Source organism: Sceloporus undulatus, chromosome 4 (assembly GCF_019175285.1).
Source record: "Sceloporus undulatus isolate JIND9_A2432 ecotype Alabama chromosome 4, SceUnd_v1.1, whole genome shotgun sequence".
Taxonomy (NCBI): domain Eukaryota; kingdom Metazoa; phylum Chordata; class Lepidosauria; order Squamata; family Phrynosomatidae; genus Sceloporus; species Sceloporus undulatus.
The window spans coordinates 29390447-29415201 of record NC_056525.1 but is presented as its reverse complement, the minus strand read 5'-3'; the positions used below and the strand labels follow the sequence as shown (position 1 = coordinate 29415201).

Genomic DNA, 24755 nt, shown 5'->3' with positions numbered 1-24755 from the left:
ATTATTATTATTATTATTATTATTATTATTATTATTATTAACTACAGATCTTTTGGAACCGATTCATTGACACGGAGCAAAGGTGAATCGCAAACCAGTTTGAATGTAAGTGGGAATAAACCCAGAGATAGAAGAACAATATTAGCTCTGATACACATTTTTGCCCTATCTGGAGACATTTCCTATCTAGACTGAGCTACAGCTGTAGGAGGATAGCTTGATGTAGAGGGAAGGGTCACTGTTTGGAAATCTGTCCTGAAACTCTAATCAAGTTGATTGCTGTAAGTTTTTTTCTTGCTGTCTTTGTTGCTCAGCTTCATCCTATGCTCGAGTGCCCAAACCAACTCATGGTGAAATGCCCAAACAATTTTTCTGTTCCTTGACAACAAACATTTCAATGACAGCACTTTTATCATTTCTTCTCTGCCAGCAAGTGGTAATGCTGCTAGAGTAATGACTAGCTATTCACCTTCCATGGACAGTGCTGATACATTTTATTATCTCTAGAAGGGAACAGAAGAGACAAGGGATAGAAGGCTGACTTTGAGTAGGCTGTAAAAATTAGCAAAAGAGGGGATAAATTAGAAGAAGTAGTGAGACACTTTATACTGTGAATATATGAAGGAGGGAAAATGCCATAAACTCTTTGCCCCTGCTCCAGAAATAAAAGAGTGAGAGCAAAACTGGGCATTATGGACAACATAAAACTGCCACCACCTTTTGACTAGAGATGCTTTTATTGTGCAGCTGGCCTGCCTCATTCACCGAGTTTGACAGTGATGCAGCAAGGGAAGTCTTCCATTTGTAACGCTCCCATTTCCATCTACTGTATTTTTAATCAGAAAAAAACCATTAAGGAAAAAAAGCACAGAACAGCCACAGAATGCCTTTTGATGGTAGTTAGAGCTATCTATTTGGAACTACCTGTATCCTCTACCCTGTATCCTTGATCCTCTATAAGGCAATACTGCCTCCAAGCCACATGGAAAGAGGATGGAGAAACCATGCCCTCTTATAACTACTAGGCTACTGAAACAAAATATACCATTCCCCTGGCACTTTCTTCTACCACTTCGTAGCCCCATGATATGTTTTGGGCGATAACTTCCTTCAGCCCCAGCCAGCAATGGCCAAGTAATATTAGGAGCTTGTATAGTTTATCTACGGATTTTAAAAACAGTATGTGCTGACAGGTTCCTTTTAAAGTAGGTATGAATTTTACAGAAATGAATATAGAAGATAAATCAGATAAGCTTGAGAAGAAAATGAAACTAAGAAAAGAAAAATCTTGCTCTAAAACATTTCTTATTGTTTGACAAAAAAATTCCAGGGAAAGGTTGCCCATTTGCTGCTACAGTACACTTGCTGTGACTGCTGGAAGAGCAGAAGATAAGTTGAACCCTTAAATATCAGTCTGCCCACCCATTGTAAGATAGCTAACAAAGTGAAGGGATTTTCTAAGCTTTTTGATACTAGTTCAGCCTCATGAAGCAGCTACAGTCACAAATACCGTATTTTCTGGCGTATAAGACGACTGGGCGTATATGACAACCCCCCAACTTTTCGAGTTAAAATATAGAGTTTGGGATATACTCGCCATATAAGACTACCCCTCTTCCATTGTACACCAAATAAAAATTAAAAAACATCAGATTTGATTTCAATATGGTAATTTTAATTCAAATACTTTTGACATGCAGGTACTTAGCAAAATACTTTTGACATGCAGGTACTTAGCAGGAAAACTTGTATACAAAGCCTGCTTGGATTGGTCAGCTCTCCCTGCCTGCCCAGCCCTCCCTGTCTCTAAGACTATCAGAGCGGTAGCACAAACATGGTTCTTTTTTCCATACCCCGGGCATCCTGGACACCTGCAGCTTGCTCTGCCCTTCACTTACACCTTCCCAGTGAGGCACCCCCTCACCTCGTCATCAGGATTGTGTTAAGTCACTTCTTTCCACGAATCCTGATGAGTGGATTTTCTTCTACTGTACTTGTACAGCGCCACCCTTGCTGCTTTCATACGGTTGCTGCATATGGCGAGGATGTGGCCGCGGCCGTTTTTGAGCTCCCACCACCATATGTGGTAACCACAGATTCTCCAGTTCAGCTCAGAGGTTTCAGCACCCGCCCTATAAGACGACACCCGGCGTATAAGACGACCCCTGACTTTTGAGATTTTCCAGGGTTAAAAAGTAGTCTTATACGCCAAAAAATACAGTACTTGGTAAATGTATGATTCTCTCACCTGCCCAAGCTGTTCACAAGCAGTCTGATATTCAGCTCGCTGGCAAAGATCTTTCACCCGTTGGTATTTGGGAAGGAAATTTTCCTCTTGAGCATCCATTTTCTCATTTTCTCTTTTGTGTAACAGTTTACTGAAAGGGGGAGAACATGTACATAGTTCTATTATAACATAAATACACACGCTAAGTGTTGTGGACCACCATCTGTGCTACATTTCCAGATATTGGAAACATTATTTCAGGGCCTATAAGGCATGAAACAGGCCAACCTGTGCTAGCTGGTAACTCCTGGCAGTTTTAGTCCAAAAACAGTAACTTTTCTAATCTCCATACATTCCATTAAACCATATTGTTTGAACTTCACTTCCTAGCTTTTTTACACAGAAGCAGGTTTCTAATGAAATAGGTACAAGAATGGTGATTTTGTTTACCAGTAAAATATTTTTAAAAGTCTACTTTGTGACACTGGGTGCTTTACTGTTGGTTTCAAAACCTACTCCCTCCGGTCCATCTGCCTTGGTCCAGGCCTCAGAGGGAGAGAAGAATTGCTGGACCTGATTCCCTCCCCCCCTCACCATTCCCTTCTCCTTTTGTGTAGTGTCTTTTAGATTGTAAGCCTGTGGGCAGGGAACTGTCTGTTATCCCCTCTATTGTAAACCGCTCGGATTCCCAGTGATTGGGCGGTATATAAATAAAACCTATTATTATTATTATTATTACTCCCTGGGATTCCCTACTCTCTCTCATTTATCTGTTTTTTTTCCATGCTGCATAAAACATTGTCTAGCTTAACCTCTCCTTTTTTAATGAAAAAGAAAAAAGTACTTCTTGGAAATCAAGTAGCATGCATAAAGGAAGTATACAAGAATGTTAGGTCATTAAAGAATTAAGAAGTGAAGCAAAATGTGACAAAAGGTTTGGTGCAAGTACAGAAGGTAGTCATCATACAACTTGGTTATGTCATTAATTGGGTAATTGTGGGAATTAACTAATTAACTCTGTCAATACCAGAAATATGACAAAGAAAACAACTGACAAAAAGCTCCAATTTGAATTCTGCATTTTAATAAACCAAATTGTGTACTAAGATAAAGTAAGGTTGGTTAATTATTCAACCTGAGCGTTTCTGTCCAATTTCTCTTAGATTACTTAATTTAGTGTGTGTGTATATGCACATGTGTCCTTGTGCATGTGTGTGGCACTGCTTTTAAACAGCTCTTTTGGACAATTTATACTGGTATAAATTTGTCACAGGCAAAGATGGGACATGATATTTGAGCTAATTTTCTAGCTTCTGAGATTTTAACAAATCTGTTCAAAATGCACTGCAGAAATAATCCAGTTTGAAACCTGCCCTGGCTCAGTGCTAAGGAATCCTGGGAATGGTAGTTTATTGTAGCACCAGAGCTCTCTAACAGAGAATGCTAAAGTGAAGTTGAAGGCTTTCATGGCCAGCATCCATAGTTTTTTGTGGGTTTTTCGGACTATGCGGCCACGTCAGGAAGAAACTCTTCTAGAACATGGCCATATAGCCCCAAAACCCCTCAAAAAACTAGAGAAGGCTAAGACCTTGCGATCGTCAGAGTCAGTGTCTTTACCGCTAGGCCACCTGTCCCTGCTGGTGTATTACTGCTAAGAAAAAATGTTTCATTTAAATTGTGTGCCTGGCTTTGGATACATTGATTCTGGGATATTTTTTTAAGAGATCAGGAACTGATTTTTTTAAAAAGAAGGAGAAAACTACTTACCCTCTCTCCACCAAGAATGAGTCCCTCCAGACCTTCACCTTCTTTTTCAAATGGAACCTGGAAATATAAACTTAACATGAAAAGCTGAAGGAAGTTCCTGCAGGCTAAAAGGATTTGCCTCATCCCATAGGAAACACCTAGTATGGTCAGCCTCAAACACACCCTAATGAGAATGACATCAAGATTTCCTCAGAGATGCATAACTCAGCAGACAAGCAAATTAAGTCCGTGTTTATTTTCCAATGACCAATCACAACATATACCATAACATATAAGAGAGATATATAGGAGGAAAACCACATGCTAAGAAAGACATTTTTGTTCATTTGAGGGAGCACCTTTTCTAAAAACAGGCCAAGAGTATTGTCTAATTTGGCCCTCTGTCATGAGATGATATGGGAAGCATTTTCATCTCTCTTCTGAGCAACATCTATATGGTGCATACAGATTAGAATAGAACACACAGATATCACTGGCTTGCAAGCCTTTTCTGGACATACTGCTTCAGTGCTGGGTTGTTGTTTCAACTCTGGTTTGGATTCCAAACATTAGTTTGCTGGGCTAAAATCTTTGCCCTTGGAGAGAAAGAAATCACAAAGCGGTAACCACAAAGAAAGAGGATGGACTGAAGTATCTTAGCCATAGTTAAATCAGTGCATATATAATGTCCACTTTGCTCATCATGTTTCACATCCTGATTTATGGCCAATATCTATTCCCAAACTGCTCATTTGTTCAATAATGTAGGAAATACCAGAATTCGCCAGTAGAAGGAAAACTGGTTAGCATGACCTAAATAAATGTTTAAAAGATTACTAGCATTACAGAATTTTAAATTTCAATAGTAGCAATACGTCAATAAACTGAAATTGGTTAGTTCCTCCAAAGAAATGGAAAAATCACATTTCATTGCAAAAACTAAGAGGGTGATCCTTATTACCTGGAATCTTTCTCCCCCAAGAAGTGTTGCCTTACCTCCAAGTTTCTCAGGCCTTCCTCACTTCTGTCAGTTTATTATTTCAGTGTAGAGACAATAAAAAATGTGTACATGCACTAAGGCAATAGGATCGGTTTATTTTTACGTATGGTTGTCCTTTCTTTCCAACACAGATAGCTTTTTATAAGTGTCATTATAAAGAAAAGGCCAGCAGACTTTGTTTATTAGTAGGTAAAACTGCCAAGATCCACCAACAAGAGTCTACTCCAAATGACAAACACTTGGGATTACAGAATTTAAAGTCCAACAGATTGTTCAGAATGGTACAGAGCCCATCATCATTCCACACAAAAATCCACTTCCAGTTACCATGTTTTCTTAATTTCAGTTGTTTAATTCTTCTTGGTGAGGTGCTTTTTGGGGTGGGGTGGGGGAACCAAAGCAGAATCAGAAATCCTTGATAATCTACTGCAAATCACTCATACATTTACTAATAGATCTACCTTTTTTCAACCTCTGCTAAGAAATAGCACAAGATAAACGTTTGATTTGAAAATGATGAAAATCTCTTGATTTCCCAAACCTCAATTGCAAGATTGATACAGAGTCAAATACACAGTAACTGGCTAACAAACATGTTCTGCTTAGAGGTATTCTTCTAAACAGACTAAAAAAGAGATCAAATATGCTCCACGGGCTTCAAATTATTTAGCTGTTGTGACCATTCTAACAGTTTAGTCTAGTCTGTATTCACTTAAAACACACTGCAATCTGAAGAAAATATAGAGTTTCTGTTCAGTACATTTCCCACCTTACCTATTGACTGGTCTTTCGGAATCCAGTAATTTTAGAATGGATTTCCCATCCATGTCAGGGGGTATATCCAGACCAGCAATATCTAGAATTGTAGGAGCAAGATCTATGTTCAATACAATGTGTGGATTCCTGGGGAGGAAAAATAAACACAGTCTTTATAAAATATCTGTCGCAGTAATCCCAACCTAGTCCACAATAGAGTTTGTAGGATCATATTGGGGCCTAACCTAAAATACGTATGAGACTTGTGTCTTCTCATGCTTTGTTGCTCAGTGTTGAAACATAGAGGACAGTCTCTTTGGTAGATCCTACTGCTTAAGCAGGGAAAATACCAGGAGCAAGCAATATTTCTGGGTGTAGATGCACCAATATATCATGGTTCAAATGGGGAGAGGAGTAGTTGCCTAGGGCCATTTTCCTAGTCCTTGAACTCTCAGGGGACCAGATCAGTTATTTCATATGAAAGCAGAAGTGAATGGAAGTTAATTTCTAGTATAGGTGGAGAAAAACAACTCCTTAAAAAAAACAACAACCAAAAATTGATTTTCTGCTAGGGGTGTGGGCTGGCATGATTTGTTTTAGGGGAGAATTGTGTTCCTAAGAGGTGTAAGTCTCCTGGTTTGGGATGGATGAAAAATGACTAAGCAAAGTCAGGGAAAATCCTGGTAAGCAGCACAGGGAAAGGGGATGGCCTGTTTTCAGAGCCACTGCCACTATCTTGCTGTGTAAAAGCCTGCCTGGTGTGCCACCACTTTTGCTAAGAACATAAATGGATGCCTGAATTCCTTAATGAAAACATGCCTTGACATCCATTTCTGTCCTCAGCAGAAGGGGCAGCGCACCAGGCAGGCTTTACACAGAGGTCCTACCTGCAAGAAAATAATGACTCCAGTTCAGAAAACAGGGGGCAGGCCCACAAGGCTGATGCGCTGTTGGTCTGGCTGGCCAACATGCACAATGACAAGGCATCTCACTGGATTTAGGCTGGTGTGTGTGGTCACCAATGTGGTCATCCAGGGTTGGCCCAGGATATAAAGCCCCAGACTTGCCTCAGATTAAGTGGCTGGTGTAGACACCAGTTTGGTGTTCCCATTCACTCTTTTATAATCCTTACAACCCTTCTTTCCCAAAAAGGTAAACTGTGATTATGTATCTACATAATGAAAAGGCTGGAGGAGGGACTGGGTGTCTAAGGATGAGAAAACTAGACTACAGTGCATTATTGAATGCCACCTTGATGAAAGCATGGAAGAAGCAAGATTCCAATCTGATTAACAGCTCAGACTTTTAATTGGTAAACAACACTTGCTCTAACTAAGATATTCACTAAAACAATACAACTAGAAGGAGGAAAAAATAAAGAAACAAAGCCTTGAAAAAGATTACATCTCTTTTTGAGGACAAACATACACTTGTAATTTACAGAGAGAAATTTCAGTTCAAAGATAGTGCCATCTGGGTAGCTTTTTGCTTTCACAAAAAGTTCCATTTTAGAAACACAGAACAGCAACAGCACTCTAATTTGTAACACTGAATGAGACCGTTTGTGAATTACTGGATTTGAAAGCAAATAAACAATGACAAGAACTGATGATAACACATTTGTTCTTTGCTTGACAAGTGCAGCTTAATTTTAATTACCAGTTAACACAGCATAGCATATCAGGGTAAAAGTAATGAACCTATGGTAATGAGACCTCACTACAGCAATTGCTTTTGAATCAAGACTGATAAGTGGGGACAGTCAGCTATTAATTTCTGTGAAAAATGGAAGATGCAGCTGATATTAGCAAAGCAGATATTGTAGTGGATTTGCATCAATTTCACACTTGATCCATCACCTCTTTAAGTGTGTGCAACTGTTCCTTAGGCCAGTTCTCTAAAGGGAGAAACTCTGATTTATTGAGTCTTTTAAGACTGATTTATGTGACCATCATAGCAATAGGTTTCTACTCTCAAAAGGCTCTGAGATGAAGGTTCCTCCATGACATAATTCACTGCTGATATAAAATTCCACTGTGACTCAGATCAGAAAAGGATCTGAAGAAAGACATAGGTCTCAAGGCCAAGGGTATGTTCTTTAGGGTAGAATTCAGAATAATCCTTAGGAGAATTACACTTGCACATGGTAATAAGGCAATTGTCAGAATTTCTCTTTTCTCCCTATTCCTTCTGAAAAGCTACTCTGCAGAGAGGATGAGAGCAGCATGGCACAATGGACTCTAAAGGAAGAATGGGTGAAGATTGCCTCCACACTCTTCCTCTAATCAGGGAGTGTCCCCTAGATTCCATGTATTCTATTAATGGATAGGACTCTTTATTTTTGGAACTGCTAAACTGGATCCAGCCTCTTGTACAATGTGTGTATTTGGCTGACACTTGTTCACTGAACTTATGTTATAGGAAGCAGATAGCTACAGAAAGTGGCTACATCTCCTGCCTTCTGAATAGGGAAGGGGAAACTGTAGGCAAGTATGGACTATAAGGGTAGGTTGGGTGTGTTTGCAGTTTACCACAGTATTTTGTGCCTTCTTGTGTGGAATGATTTTACTTGTACTTCAGCAGACACTTTGATTTCTGGTTCTAGATATTTTTAATTATAGATCTGTGAATTTAACTACAGTGTATATGGACTCTACATGGCATATGATGATGATGACGTTCACAGACTCTTTGGCTTAGTTCAAACCATTATTTTGGGGCTCAAATTACCTATATGCCCCACCTCTTGCCTTCCACATACCTTAATCCAAGACCTTCTAGGGTTTAATAAACAATAATGTACCGTTATTAAAAAGCATAGCAGTGTTGTTTTGTATCAGCATAGAAAGATACAAATGGATTCTGTAGCACATTTAAGAACAACAGCATCTGATGAATCGGACTGAATCTACAAAAGTTTATGCTACAAACTTTTTTCAGTTGATCTCAAAGGTGCTAAACCACTCCTTTGCAATTTGTTATAGTACACCATTATGGTGGAACTAGAGAACTGTTAATTCAAGTTTTAATTATGGTGTGAAAATCAGAATTGTAGCCCAAGCGTAAACAGCTGCTGGACATAATCGGAAATCAAGAATTAACAAATTCTGCAAGTGTTGGAATAAGCTATATAAGGAGAGCAAGAGTGGAAGGGGAAAATGAAAAAAGTAGTGTAGTGGGAGGAACAGAATGCTCATTTTCAGTCTGATAAACAACCACTAAACTGGGTCATTATGCCTGAACCAGGTCTGGTCTAGTGGTTTTCAAAACGTATTCCAGAGAACCATAGGTATCCTTGTGCACTTATCATGGACTCCCCAGTTAGTAAATTTACATAAAAGACAACTGATATGCAATCACAAATCTTTCCCTCCCATATTACTGTATGGAATCTGTGGAATTTTTGAATGTTAAAATCTGTTAAGAGTGGGAAGCTTTTCTTCTGGTAACATACTAAGACAGGAAGGCCTAAGGAGAAGGACTGGGCCTGGAATAAAATTATCATATGACTCTGCTGTTTGCAGCAGAACCCAGGAGAAGGATAGATGGAGAGTGTGGCGTTGTGGTTTGAGCATTGGACTACAACTCTGGGGTTCCAAGCCATGCTTGGCCATGGAAACCCCATGTGACCTTGGGCAAGTCATAGTCAATCAGCCTCAGAGGAAGGGAAACACACCCCAACCCGAACAAATCTTGCATAGAAACCCCTATGATAGGGTCACTTTAGAACTGTAAGTCAGAAATTGCTTGAAGGCACACAACAACAATGAAGAGTAGTGATTGGAAGCCAATGAAGAACAATGGGAAAGAATACAAATAATTCTTGGAACAGAATGGGATGGGGGACTGATTGGTTTGCTTAGTCCTCAAGCAGCCATAGGTCTTAAGAATATCAAGCTCTTTAGGTGTGAAAGTACCTCCACAAGTCTGAGTGTCTTGGGGGGGGGGGAATAGGAGGTATATTGTGCCTCTCTTCAGATCTCCTCCTCTGTTCATTTTTTTTTAAAAAAAATATGCTATCTATTACTATCTCCAAGGTCACCCGGTGGGTTTCCATGGCCAAGTGGGGATTTAAACCCTGGTCTCCAGACTCATAGTCCAACATTCAAACCATTTCAACATGTTGGCTCTCTCTACAAATGCTGATAACAAAGTGAAATGTTTCCCCCGCTTGCACCCTGCATTTTCTCTTCTCTTGAGTCTCCCCATTCCTTGTATTATGCTTTCCGTACACCCCGTGATTTGGGAGTCCCACACTTTGAGGGTTCTGGTGAATTGGAGCAATTAGTTAGAAGCCAAAATATTCATTTACAACTCCCAACATCTACTCAGAAGTAAATGTCATTGAACCCCTTTGTAATACTTTAGTATTTTTATTATTGTTCAGACAGTGCTAGGCACTTAAATATTACAGAGAAAGTTTTCTCCCCTTTCCCTACTCCTTTTAATTTCCTCTCTCTTGGCTTTCCCCTCTCATTCTTCCCATTCTGCTTTTCATTCATATCTTTTTTCAGTGGAACACACACTTTATATGGTTTAGCAAGGCTGGAGCATGGAGCCAAAAGATAAAGTTATTTAAACTCATACTCTCCCATCCCTGCTAATCTTTGCAGATCATGGTTCTTGATAGTGAAGAAGCAAGGAACACACCATGATTCTAAAGGTGTGAAGAACAAAATACCGTATGTCCCTACAGTCAACAATGACAACCTCAATGCCATTCTTTGTAAACTTCACAATCTAGACAAAAATAAATATTTACCATAATGAGTTAATTAACAAAAACATAAATAACGAAATGATTTCAATCATTAGTATTGATGGTAATGCATTATTCCCCTATTTACAATGTTAAACATTTAGCTATTTTTGGGAGAAAAGCAGGATATTTATAAAATAAGTAGATAAATATTAACACTATTGAAATAATTTTTAAACCTAATGTTCCAAGCTCTAGGGAAGCCTAAAAACATGTCATGAGAGCAATGAACTTCTTCCATGTTAGTTTATCAGCAATCTGGATTCAGTCAGTGGCTTAGATACTACAAGCATCGTACAGTCATTGTGACTAGTAGCCTTGTTGATGTTGTTGTTGTTGTTGTATGCCAATTCAGGGTGATCCTGTCTACTCTAATTAGCAGCAGCAGTTCCCCAGCAGAGGTTTTCCCCATAATCTGCTACATGTATCCTTTTAACTGGAGATGCCAGGGATTGATGGGATTTAAACATTTCTACATGAAAAGAATTCACTTTGCCACTGGGCTTCATCCATGTGATGGCTATCACTAAACCTGGTAGAAAGACATTTCACAGTTAACTAAGCACAGCATCACAAGGTGATCTCAAGCTCCAGTATTATGAATATCCCTTTCTCCACTCCATGCATAATTTATTCAGTCCTATAACAGGTGTTTGTGTGTTGGGGATGACAATGCCAGAAAGAAGAGGAGGAAAGCCTAGAATCTTATACTCTTATCTAAGAAGACCCCTTGCATCTGTAGTGTTCCAGAAGGTTTACCAGTTTGGCAGTATTGTATGTACTCTGGTTTGTATGTACTCACAGCAAGACTAGGCCAGAGGTAAATGGCACCTCCCTAAACAATGTCTTGAAATGACACACTTAGCTACATGTTGGTTTCTCCTCAGTATACTCAAAGTCAGGCAGAGAATTATGGGTCTTTGTCCTCACAAATCACTGCTCATGATCTCAATACACCAGTACCAGGAAGAAATCTGTATTCTCAAGTGACTGGGTTTATTAAAATCTGCCCCACATGAATTGGAAAGAACTCCTTTGTTTGGGAAATCTGATCATTGGATCTGCTTACTCATGAGCATGGCTTGAAGAAACAAGAGTAAGCAGACGCCACACTTAAATTGCCTAAAAAAGTAATTCCTTCTGAAATAGATTGGGCAAACATTTTAGAAAACATTAGGTAGGTTGTCTGAGAATGTAGATTCTCTCCTGGTGCTCTTTTGAATCTAGTGCCTTCTTCTCTGATTTCCATATATCACAACATTATCCTTCAAGTAATTCCTATTTGGATTTTTGGTACGTTCTGCTAAATTTGGTACTTTGTTCTTGCTCAGACCACTACAGCTTGCTGGCTCCTTATATTTTATACTATTATTTTTTTTAAAAAAATGAAAGCAAATTTGAAGTCGAAAGCCTTCGTGGCCAGCATCCATAGTTTTTTGTTGGTTTTGTCCATGTTCTAGAAGAGTTTATTCTTGACGTTTCGCCATCATCTGTGGTTGGTATCGTCTTTCTCTGAAGATGCCAGCCACAGATGCCAGTGAAATGTCAGGATTAAACTCTTCTAGAACATGGACACACAGCCCCAAAAACCCACAAAAAAATCTATGAAAGTGAATTTGGTTTGTTTTTTTCCTGCTAGAGCTGTTCAAAATGCTTTAAAATAGAAAAATTTTTAAGTTATTTAATCAATTTTTAAAAAGGATCTTTCCAACTTCACTATGTTCTTAATATGTTTGTTGATTTAGTCTGCTGTATCTGTATTAAAAGAAGGAGGGGACCTAAGGGTAGGAAACTACAAGTGCTAATTATGCTAATATATGTATACTACTATACATTCAAGTTTGCATATGGTGGCACTGTGTCCAAAATAATTGCTTCAGTGCAAATATTTACTATTAAAATAATTACTTAGAAAGTATATTTACATAATTCCTTAGCTGATCAAAGCTACCATTTAATTAACACTCACACTCTGTGTTCTTGTATGTTACTGAGAAACTGCTTGTCACTTTTAATTTCAAAGGAGAAACCAAGGATACCTTTTATGCCATCTCTTTCTCTTTCGGTAACTGTAGCATATAGAAAAATTCAATTCATTTATCTTAACAGATTTTTTTTTAAAAAAATACTAAAATATTTATATTCTACCTTTCATTATGAGAGCTCAAGGCAGGGTACAAATATAATCCATTTAAATATTGAATTCATCTGATCTACTGAGACAGTGAACATTATAACGTATTTTTACTTTGAGATCTCATAGCTTATACTTTTATAGCTTAACAAAAGACAATGACTAGGTATTTTTTCACAACTGTATGCAGTTTAGATTTCCCACCACCATAATTAAAAAACCCTCTGTGATTCAGACAGTAGTTTATAATTCAGTATATAGGTTGCCTAATACTTGGATACAGACAATTAAATTGGAAATGGACATATGAGAAAATATTGTTTGGTCTCCATTTTTAAGAAAATGAATCCTGCTTCCTGGATTATAACACAAGTTATCTTTTGACTGCATACATCTCCAAATAATAATATAATAATAATAAACTGTTTATTTATAGCCCGCTTTTCCTTGGCAGATCAAAGCGGGTTACACAGAAGTACACAAATGTACACTTTACAAACAGTAATCACATAAGCATCCAAATCAATATATAAACTATTAAAAACAAGATTAAAATTACAAGATTAAAACCATACCAAAACTAGCTTAAAGTGCTGGTGCGACAAGTGCAACGGGGAGAGAACAGATCTTACAGCATCTGGGGGAAAGCCTGTTGGAAGAGGAAGGTTTTTAACCTCTTCCTAAATAGGTCAAGGGAGGTAGCCGAGCGGAGCTCACCGGGAAGAGAGTTCCAAAGCTGCGGGGCCGAGATAGAGAACGCCCTCTGTGTAGTCACAGAATACAAATCTTGTGATGCAGTTCTTAAAATGAATATTTGGTGGGAAATGCTTATAAAAAGGCCTATGTAAAGAAACATAAAGTGAGCCCTTGGTATCCACTGGGGACTGGCTCCAGGATTCCCCATGAATACCAAAATCTATGGATGCTCAAGTCCCATTATATACAATGGTGTAGTAAAATGGTTGTTCTTATGTACAATAGCAAAATTAAGAGGTTTTTTTTGGGGGGGGTGTTTTTAATATTTTCAAGCAGTGGATGCTTGAATCTGTGGATGCAAAATTCATGGAAACAGAGGGCCTACTGTATATACAATGTATATACATAAAACTGAATTTTTACACTTTAAAAAATATTCTTAGAAAATGGGTTGGACTGAACTTATGACAGAACACATGTAAACTGACACAGGCCAGAAACAGACTTATCTATCCATTTGTACTAGGAAAGAGAATGGGTTTAGGATAGATCATCTTCTACATTCATTTCTCCTCCCACTTCAAAGAAGAAAGTATGCTGCAATATAATGGTCAGAAAACTGCTGCCTGTATACTGTTTTTTTTAAACAGCTATTCCTCCAGTTCTAATACAGGCTTGAATCCAGACGTGCATACTAAAAGAAAATCTACTGAAACAAAGTGAACTGCAGTTAATCAGGATCAACACAGACCCATGGATTTCACTGGATCTCTTCAACCTGAACATTAGGAGGAACTTCCTGACAGTAAGGGCTGTTCGACAGTGGAATGCACTCCCTCAGAGGGTGATAGAGTCTCCTTCCTTGGAGGTCTTTAAACAGAGGCTGGATGGCCATTTGTCAGGGATGCTTTGATTTGGATTTCCTGCATGGCAGGGGGTTGGACTGGATGGCCCTAGTGGTCTCTTCCAACTCTATGATTCTATGATTCTATGAACCTATAACAAAGTTTAACCAGTGCTTAGAAAGTTTTTAAAAAACTGCCTGGTTTATTCATTACTCTGCTCACTCTATACGCCATAACTTGTTATTGTTACTGCAGTTTAGAAAGATAACACGTGGAGGGACTCACTATTAATGAGTTATTATTACAACTGTATCACTGAAAATTACAGGAAATGCAATGTAGATTCAGGTATTGCAAATTGGAAATTCTAAGAAATATGCAGAAGTCATTGTAAAGTTTTGTATAAGAGAAAGCAATCCTTTCCTAGCATTTTTTTAAAAAAAATCTACCCAGATGTCTTGGGCTGAAACTCCTTCACATAATCCAACTAGAGATGGGACTTCTGTCTTTCCCAAATAGCCAGGTGCTACTACATTTTCTAAAATCCTATGATTTCAAAGAATCTGCTGTTTTGTGCAGCTAGCCCTGTCAGTTCCCCTATCCCATGCCCTCACGCTTACTCAGATTTGAGTCACAGCACACCCAATAATGAGTAACACAGGAAGAGATCTCATTACCTTGTTCTGGCCATTATAGGGGGGGAAAGTAATGTCATTCCAACTAACTATGAAAAAGTCACTAGCTACCAAACTAAGGGTGGAACAGATGGGCAGGAAAAAGCAGTTGGAACCTGCATTTTCCAGAAGTGGATTGAAACTCCTCTGTCTACACCAGCCACTCCCAAGGCAGCCTGAATCCATATGGTCTGACCAAATGAATTATTTTTGTTGCCTCTCCACCATATATGCACATGGTCACACACACTGCTGGGAACTGTGTGCTGCCTAAATACCATTCCACTGGATAACCGCCCCTCTGTTGTGACCACACAGTCATACCTGTGATCCTCTACTGGTACAGGGCATTGGAGCATCAATGAATCCAGTAAAACACTGGCAAATCAAAACCATCCGATCCCCTACATGCCCCCTTCACCCCATGCCCCCTCCTAGACTGTCTGGTTTGTGTATTTTTTTACTTATATCCACTGGAAGTGTCACACTTTCACTTTTTTGGATTGGGTTGGGGCATTTATATGCAGGGTCCAAGGCGTGCATTTTCTGGGCTAAGTTGAAATATCCGAGCTTTATTTTGCTCCGTTTTTTAGCTCTGGAGTGCAGCTTCAGTCTCTGCCTGCTGTGGAGGCATCTAAATGCTTTGCCTTCAAAGAGGTTTGAACTGTTTTATTTCATCTGTCTGTTTTACCCCAAGGACATTGGAATGAGTGACTTCCTAATTCTGAATTTAACATTCCCAAAGAGTCCCCAAATTCCAGTGCCTTCCCAAACAGGAAAAAAAAAATCTTCCCCCAATAAGGTCAAACATTCTGAAACCCAGAGCATATAATTTCAATTTTGCTTCATTGTAGTTTGCGTAAAAATTGTATGAGATGTTGTTTTTGGCTTCAATGTGTTTGACTGAGTACCCCAAAGACAAAAAGCAATGGCTTCTTGTAGCTTTTGTAGTTGTTGTCCCAGGTGGGTTTTGTTTTGTTTTTTAAAACTGGACATGGCAAGTGTCAGGTGTCAGTTTTAGAGACCACATAATCCAATCTTAGAGGAACTGCACTGGTTTCCAATTTGCTCCGCAGCTCATTTGAAGGTGCTTGAGGTCAAAATATCTGAAAGACTGCCTCCCCCATACAAGACTGCCTAAAACCTGAGGAGAAACTCTGGTCCAAAACACACTGCATAAATAATCCGATTTGAGACTGCTTTAACTGCCCTGTTTCAGTTCTAGGGGATTCTGGGAATTGTAGCTTGTTGTGGCACCAGAGCTCTCTGATAGAGAAGGCTAAATGTCTCACAAAATGATAGTTTGCAGAATTCCTTAGCATTGAGCCAAGGCAGTTAAAGCGGTCTGAAATTGAATTATTTCTGCAGTGTGTTTTGAACCTCTGTTACATGTCTCATCAACCTAAAAGGTTTGGTTGGTGTATATATGTGATGAGGCTTTCTTGTCAGCAGAACCACAATTGTTGAGCTTCCTTCTGAGGGAGGTCAGGCTGTATCCTTCCTTTTTGCCTTTCTGATGGGCAGTGAAAACTATACCATTTTAGTTTCCCTTTGGATCATAAGTTAAAGGTGTCTGCCCCGGCTGTTTTTAAAACTGTTTTTAATTGTCTAGCTTTAGAACTACTGTACTCTTAAAGATGATTTGGGGTGTGTTTTAATTGGTTTTAAGTTATGTACTTAGTGTTCTAAGATTCACAAGCGGGGTACAGACCGCCCAGAAGAGGCACCTCCTCAGTGCCTCTCTCTGCTGTGCAGCTGTGCCGCAGCATACAAATTGTGCGCCGCAGCTGCGCAGCAGAAAAGGAGCTCAAAAAAGCAGCTCCTTTTGCTGCGCTGCAAAGCGCCAAAGACGGCACATATACGTCGCAGCTGCACAGCTCTGTATGGAAGCTGCCCAGCTGTGACATAACAGTTACACACGCCGTGTGTAAGGCACTGCGTAACAGCATCGTGTGCACAACATGCTAGGGTTGTGGGGCGTGTGCACGCACCACCCCGAGGCAACCCTAGCACATCGTGAACGCGCCGCAAAGGGCCCATCTGGAGAGGGCCCTTGTCTATCACTTCAGGAGCCTTGGTAGGTTGAGAGGTGATAAAACAATTGCAATAAATAAATAAATAAATCTGATATTTGGAGTACATTGTTTGCAGAATGCCAAATTTACAGATTTGATTCTGCAATAATGTGGTCTAGGAGTCAAAAATGTCCCATCCTATTGCCTGAGAGTTAAAAAACACCTGAAAGTAGAGTGTGCACTTGCTATCTGCTAGGGTTTAGTTCCAGGACTCCCCAGGGAGACCCAAATTCGAGGATGCTCAAGTCACATTAAATATAATGGTGTGGTAAAATGGTGCCCCATACATAAAATGGCAAAATCAAGGTTTGCTTTTTATAGTTTATATATTTAAAAATATTTTGGAGCCATGGATAGTTGAATCTGCGGATACAAAGGGCTGACTATCTTCACCTAGCATCTAAAACTCATTAAGTCTGGCACAGGGCAAGAATCTCCAGAAGAGTATCTCCGAAATGGACCTAGCAGAAAAGGCTCTTTCCTTGGTTGCAACCACATAACATCTGGGATCAACATAATACAGTGGTTTGACAGAAAAGGGGGAGAGGTACTTAGTTGGAAGAGAGAACAAAGACTAGGCTAGAGGATAGGGGTTGATAAAGCAAGGGAGATGGAACCCAGAGGAGGAGACCTTAATAACAGAATGTTCCCAAGGTGATTTCTTCTATGTTTTTGTCTTGTGAGAAAAGAGCAGTAGTTTGAGAACTGCTAGACCAGTGGTCCCCAAACTGTGCCCTTTAAGAGATTTTGAACTTCAGCTCCCAGAAGCCTCAGCCATGTTGGCCAATAGCATGGGATTCTGGGAACTGAAGTCCAAAATCTCTTAAAGAGCACAGTCTGGGGACCATTGTGATAGACTGTAAGTAAGACTGTGAAAAGAAACAAAGAGTGGTTTATGGAGGGCAATGTATAACCAAGCACACAATTCTATGAACTGAGCCACAAACGCTGTGAACTTACAAGGATCCAGCTTCCACATTTGGACCTCGTATATAGAATGGGACTCTGATGTCAAATTCATACGGCATGGATTTTCCTTTCACCAATCCAAATTGACCGATATGATAGCCATGGTCTGCTGTATATATAACATACGTATTATCAAGTTCACCTGTTTCCACCAGTGTATTGTGAATCTGAAAAACAAAAACACAGTAGCATAGCATGGTGGACTGCAAACACACACACATGTTGTTGTATGATCATTTTGTTCATTGATTCATGAAAGTCTAACACTTCAGATAGTCTGTCCTTTAATCTCTTGACTTTTTGCTCTGGCTTCTTCTCATTTAAAAGGGGGAAAAAGGGGGGAACAATAAGACAATATTGAAATAATGGTTTCTTGCACAACTTAGTGCTAAACCCAAAACAGATGCAAAGGATAAATGAAGACAGGGATTGCAAACAACAGAGATGATTTAGTCACTCCACAATGTTCAAGTCCAGAAATATCAGACCACTAAACATTTAAAGCAGAGGACTGTGTGCTATGTTGACCAACTACCTTTTGCCCCATGATGACTTTAAAAAAACATCAGCAGTCTTATAAAACCACTTGAATGGTACACATTACAAGTTCAGTATAGGTTTTGCATTGCCTCAAGCATTATGGTTTCAACACTTAATGTACCCAGTACGTAGTACTTAATATACCTAGCATAATTAACAAAAGTAACAAGCATGAGCTATAATCCTGCACTGACAAATGTTATGTTTCCTAATGCTATCTTCCACAAAATCCATCTTGTAAGCAACACAGCCCTTTTCCCAACATTCCCATTGCTGTGTTGTTGGGGAGTAGGCAGATCAGTGGAATGTAACCAGCTATTTTCCTGTAGGTTGGTGTGCTGCTTTCAGATTGGAATTTGGAAGGGATTTTGATCACTGTGTGGTTAAAACAGAATTCTCACCTCTGAAATCACCCCCAAAAGTGAGCTATGATGACATAAGGTCTGACATATAGCATTCCACTACACCCACAGGATTCTGGCCATAATTAGCGTATTTGTCAAGGAATTATGTGCCAGTAGTCTTGGTCAAAGTCGACTCTTTGGGATTACATATCCCAGAATACCCTTGCCAGCACAGCTAGTGGCCTTGTTAGATGCGAGATCCTAGAAGATGTAGCCCCCTCGCCCCCAAGTTTTCCAATCACTAGTTTTTATATCTGTATTAGCACATCTTGGGCAAAATATATTCATCCAAAATGTTTATGACACTTTCCTTAAAAGAGCATCTGTCTTTAGGAAATCAAGAGTGCAAACTGATACATATTATGATGACAGAGTTATCTCTTTGCTGATTTAGAAAAGCACTCAAGAAATAATTACTTTTGGAAAGCATTTATGAAAAGCCATAAGGTTGAGTTTGACTGACTGGCTGGATTATAAAAATTCATAATGCCTAATTATAATTATAAATTATAATATATACATGTACAGATATAGTTTTCCGACTAGCTGATTTAGGGTTAAAACCAAACCCCATCAATTTAGGCAAGTTACAACACTGGTGGCAATTTTCTCCCAATGAATGCAGTAGCATTTGATAGAGATTATATCTTCCTAGAGAAAAGAAACCACCAGTCACCAGTAATAGTAATAATCATAATAACTAGCAAGTTGATGCAGGGCATGCATATAATCTTACCTTGGGCTTCTTAGGATGCTTGCATTATACTTAATGACAGGAACAAAATGCAAGAAGATCGGATAAGTAGCGATAAATTGTTTTGTCTCCATGTCTGACTGGCAGTTTTACAGGCTTGAATACAAGCCCATCAATTTTCACAGAAGGTGGCAGGTGAAATGAATGTCACCACAGCACAGAGGCATATTTAGATCTGTGAGGTTCTTTGGCTTTGTTCTAATACCACAGTCTTGAGTTCAAGCTCACTGCCAGTCAGCAGAACATTGTACAAGATGTGTGAATATATGCTTTGATTGAGAGTTCCTGCATGGCAAGGGGTTGGACTAGATGGCCCTTGTGGTCTTTTCCAACTCTACAATTCTATGATTCTATGATTCTATGAATTGGTCTGATACTGAGGTGCCTTTATTTTTTTAAGAAGAGATCTTCTTAAGCATGTTGACGAGAATTCCCTGACTTTATCTTCATACTGAGGTAGGTATACATTGGCAGATGCTCCCAAATATTTCAATGCCCCATGCCATTAAGGACACTATGGCTTAGATAGAGTAATAGTAGGGGGAACCACCCTTCTTCTCTTCTAAAACTGTAGATAAGGGGACACCACCACCCCAACATGAACATGAGCAATAGTTCCAGTGGTGAGGGAAGCTGTTTTCATCCCCAAAGCACCTTTTCTTCCTCAAGTAGTTTGTGGTTGAAATGTTCAGGCAGTGCCTTAGAGTGCACAGGTAAGCTATATGACTCTCAAACAGTAAATGCTGTGTGATATACTGATAATGTTTAGCACCCAGAAGGCTAGAAGAGTGGCTCCTACCAGGATTATTTAACCCCTCACCTCACAATAGCTTGGACGTCTCTGTTGTGTCTTTCTGTGACTATGAGCCCAGTGGAGGAGGAAAGTCTTCCAGCTCTCCACTGCTTCATTTACTTAGGTCCCCTGTCTAGCTCCATTCATACTTATGGGAAGTGGGCGAGAGGATCTGGCCTCATTAACCCATGCCCCATTTAAGGTATTTATTGATTTCTGATGCAAAGACAGACAGTCAACCCCAACCCACCCATACGTCCTATATATTGCATGTCCCTGCCCTTTCTGATAACTTCACATATAAAACCTTAACTATGGAGATTATTGCATGGGCAAATAAAGCATCCTTTCCCCCAAAGGGATAAGGTTGCCTTACGGGTTGCTATCAGGCGTTATCACACATTAAACATCAACTCTGTCACAGGATGACTACAACTCATCCCCCAGCCACACTTAGCACACCAATTGTCCAATACAGAAGCTTCCCATTCTTGAAAATCGGCTAAGCATAGCTGGGGGATGGGTTGTAATTGTCCTGTGACAAAGTCAGCATTTTAGCATATGATAAAACCTGCTAGCAACCCATAAGGCGACCTTATCCCATCGGGGAAAGGATGCTTTATTTGCCTGTGTTATAATCTCCTATGTTTAGTTGTACAGCGCGCCCGCGCCATACGCAGGCGCGCCATACGTGGCCTTGAGCATACGCGCTCAAGCCGTGGGGCGCACACACCCGTTGCGCCCCACGCGCTCCCGCGCCACCGTACACAAGCCCCATTGTTTCCAATGAGGCTCGAGCATAGGCGGAATTCGCCTTACGTGGCAGGATCCGGAACAGATCCCCCGCGTAAGGCAAGGACGCACTGTATAACCCAAAATTGATTCACCTTCATTTCCATACACAGAGAGACAAGAGATCAATGTAATAGGTACATGAATATAATAATAATAATAATAATAATAATAATAATAAAATTTTATTTATATACCACCTTCCCAAGGATCAAGGCGGTTTAACAACATAGTTAAAAACATCCACAATACAATAAAATCAGGGTAAAACACAATTACATCATCCCCCCCCCAAAAAAAATCTCAAGCCAGCTTCCAATGCTGCTGAGAGGGGAGGGGGGGAGTACTTCGGGGGTCAGAGGTATGCCTTCTGGAACAGATGTGTCTTCAACCCCTTCTTGAATTGGTCCAGTGAGGCGGCCGAGCAGAGCTTGCCGGGAAGCGAGTTCCAGAACTTGGGGGCAAAGATAGAAAAAGCCCTCTGAGTGGTGATGGCATACCTAGCATCTGGGACCCTTAACAATTGCTTCCCGGCTGACCTGAGTGTGCGAGGCGGATTGTATGGAGAGAGGCGGTCCTCCAAGTACCCTGGGCCCAAGCCATGTAGGGCTTTATAGGTAATAACCAACACCTTGTATTGTGCCCGGAAGCGAACAGGCAGCCAATGGAGGTCTTTAAGGACCAGTGTTATATGACTGGTCCTGGAAATACCATATTCTGCACCAATTGCAGCTTCCGGGTAAGGTACAGGGTTGCCCCATGTAGAGCACATTGCAGAAATCCAAACAAGAGGTTACCAGAGCATGTACTACCGTTTCAAGGTCCTCCCGGCCCAGGTAGGGACGCAGCTGGCGTATCAACTGAAGCTGATAACATGTGCTCCTGACCATCGCATCCACCTGTGGTGTAAGGTGGAGCGACGAGTCAAGGAGCACCCCCAGACTGCAAACAGAGTCTTTCACGGGAAGCGTGATCTTGTTCAGGACAGGTGGAAACACCGCCATCCCCGGGCCCGGAGAACCTATCACGAGCACTTCCATATCAACTTGACAGTGACACAGTGCAAGCAGTAAATAAAGGAAGGGGGTAAGTTGCTAGTAAATGAAAAGCATTTGGGATGCCCATCTTCATTAGGCTAACTCTCAAACAATTCTAAAAAGGTGTACCATATGCTCAGATATTTTCCACCAGCCTCCTATGGAATGCTACTGTCTCTCATACCAACCTGCAATAAGTCCAGTGTTCTATATGCAATGTGACTGTGAATTTCCATTTTTGCAAGATAATGCACTAGGACCCCAAGGTTGCTCATAAACCAATAATCTGTGCCCTCTTTCAAAGTTCTGTAAGTAGCTTTCCTTATCTTTTGGAATAGTCCCTGTTTGAGAAGCACAGGAGGCATGATTTAGCTGAGGGAGGAGTCCACAGTAAGGCCTGTGGATCTCATTATGGTTGTCTCTGCTTTCTCCCTTCATAATCTCAGGACTGCCTCAAAAGTCTCCATTTTACTCTTCTTAACTGCAATCGCTTTAAATAGTCAACTTCCTCCAGCCATCTTCTATCTGTAGCTTTCCTGACATAGAGCACTATAAAAAAAACACTGCAACTATCAACATGGTTCAGCATGCTGTTTTAAGTTCCAATGAACTGCCTCCTCTTAATGTAACTTCATATCAAACTCATTTATATTTCCTAGTAAGGTAACCCAGAACACACTGAAAATAGCATGCCACAGCTGGTAACTCTCAGAGCACGGCTGAGAGCACAACATTTTAAATTTTATAGCATAGTGCTACTGTTCCACCTGGGGCAATGCAACCACATAAACCAAATGGAAAAGCTGCGGTCTTGAGATTATGAGAATCCGTGTTTAGCTTGGCAAAGTTCTACATGCTTTTCAGATGTCAGACTTACATACAAAACTGAGAGGATGACATAATAACTCTTACCGCCTCCATAGAGTCATCCACAGACATGAGTGTCTGAAGGCGCTTCTGCTGTAGCATATTGGTGAATTCCATATGAATGGGTTTCATGGGGCCAGTATACCTCATTATCCAGTGCTTGTCTGGGTTTGGAGCATAATTATAACTGGGTGTGCTAGAAAGAGAAATGATGAGCAACTGTTGGTAGAGTAAACATAGTATGCCACCCATTCTGCTAAAATATTGTATATTCTGGAAATTTGCACAAATACTGACCAACATTCAATGTAGGAGTGAACATAAAATTCAGGGTCCACATTTCATTTTTTTAAAACAGATTTCTAGATCTCATGTATTGCTAACCTTTGGAATTCACATATACTAAGACCAGGGACAGTGTACAGCAAACAATGTAGCTTTAGCTCCAAGTTCATTGTACACAGCTGGTGAAATGTTATGAGAATTTCAAAATTCTTACTTTCCCCACTTAAAATACAAAATAAATTTCTAGTCCTGATGAAGCATAATGACACTAAGTTATAGGGCAAGGATTGACATTTTGTGGCCATTAAGATATTGTCAAACTGAATTCTCATCAGCAATACACAGCACAGCCAATGGTGAAGGATAATGAAAGTTACAATCCAGCAAATGAAGTTGCTCATCCTTCTAATTCTGTTCATGAAAGGGTTGGTTATGATGCAAACAAATGTGTCCACTGACTGAGGTCTTAAACCAAAATTAAAGAAAATATTCTTAATTACCTAAAAACTGAGTATGCAAATGATCTTCAGCAATGTGGCCTGTTACATGTTTCCAGAATTGATATTTTGAGGCATGGAGAGATGGGAGATCTCTTTCTGTTAAGAATAAACCTCTAAGGTAGGATTAAATTCTCCACAGCAGATAGGGAAATGTTATAAATATTGCATCACTTTCATGATTTATCTAGAAGCTGGGAATGTGAAAATTGTTCTGCTCAAATGAAAACCAACCGAAATAGCAAGTAATATTCTGAGTAAATGAGAAAATATTTCAAAAGAAGCAGACTAGCATTAGGAAGTTCCTGTCCTAACCGAGGAGCAGAAGAATGATAGAGCTATTTTAATTTCATTTGCACAGTCTGCCATGGCTCACTTTGGCTCTTTAACAATAACATCCAACTTGCTGAAAAGGATATTCTATATTACTTAGCAATGTGGTGAATTTAAACCTATTTGATCGCATAGCAGGAACCAAGGGGTATGAAATGCTTATAATCACTTTAGTTAAAGTCCTCTGAGCCTGACCTAGCTTTTTAAACCAGAGTTTTGAGAAGTCTTTTTGAATTATAACCCTCTGAATTTCCCTAGCCAAAATGATATACCCAGCATCTACCAGCCAAACAGCATTACCTACTTTGTTGCAACCCAGTAAAGTAACTGTTCTGAAATCTGCATGGTCTAGTTTGAAAACTTGGATTTCTGCCCTTGTCTGGTAGCTAATGCTTTCTGCTTATTGTCTTTTGTGTTGTATTCTCCAGTTAAGCAAACATCAAAACATTGGGCATTGCTATCATTCTACATGCTGTCCACATAACCTGGGAAAGTGAGCTTGATTAATATAGCCTACATTGCATAAAAATACAGAGGCTGATCATATGAAAAAATGGAAATATCCATATTAG

At 39.8% G+C, this 24755-nt stretch overlaps 1 protein-coding gene across 1 annotated transcript in view; it reads right to left on the bottom strand.

Annotated features, from left to right (window-relative positions):
• SULF2 (sulfatase 2) overlaps positions 1–24755 on the bottom strand; it is a 148303-nt gene that overhangs the window by 45976 nt on the left and 77572 nt on the right. The window contains exons 6-10 of the mRNA XM_042465922.1: positions 23114–23264; positions 17873–18048; positions 5748–5876; positions 3995–4051; positions 2249–2378 (exon numbers count right to left, since the gene is read on the bottom strand). Of these exons, the coding sequence (XP_042321856.1) occupies positions 2249–2378; positions 3995–4051; positions 5748–5876; positions 17873–18048; positions 23114–23264 (643 nt within the window). The remainder of the gene's footprint in view (positions 1–2248; positions 2379–3994; positions 4052–5747; positions 5877–17872; positions 18049–23113; positions 23265–24755) is intronic.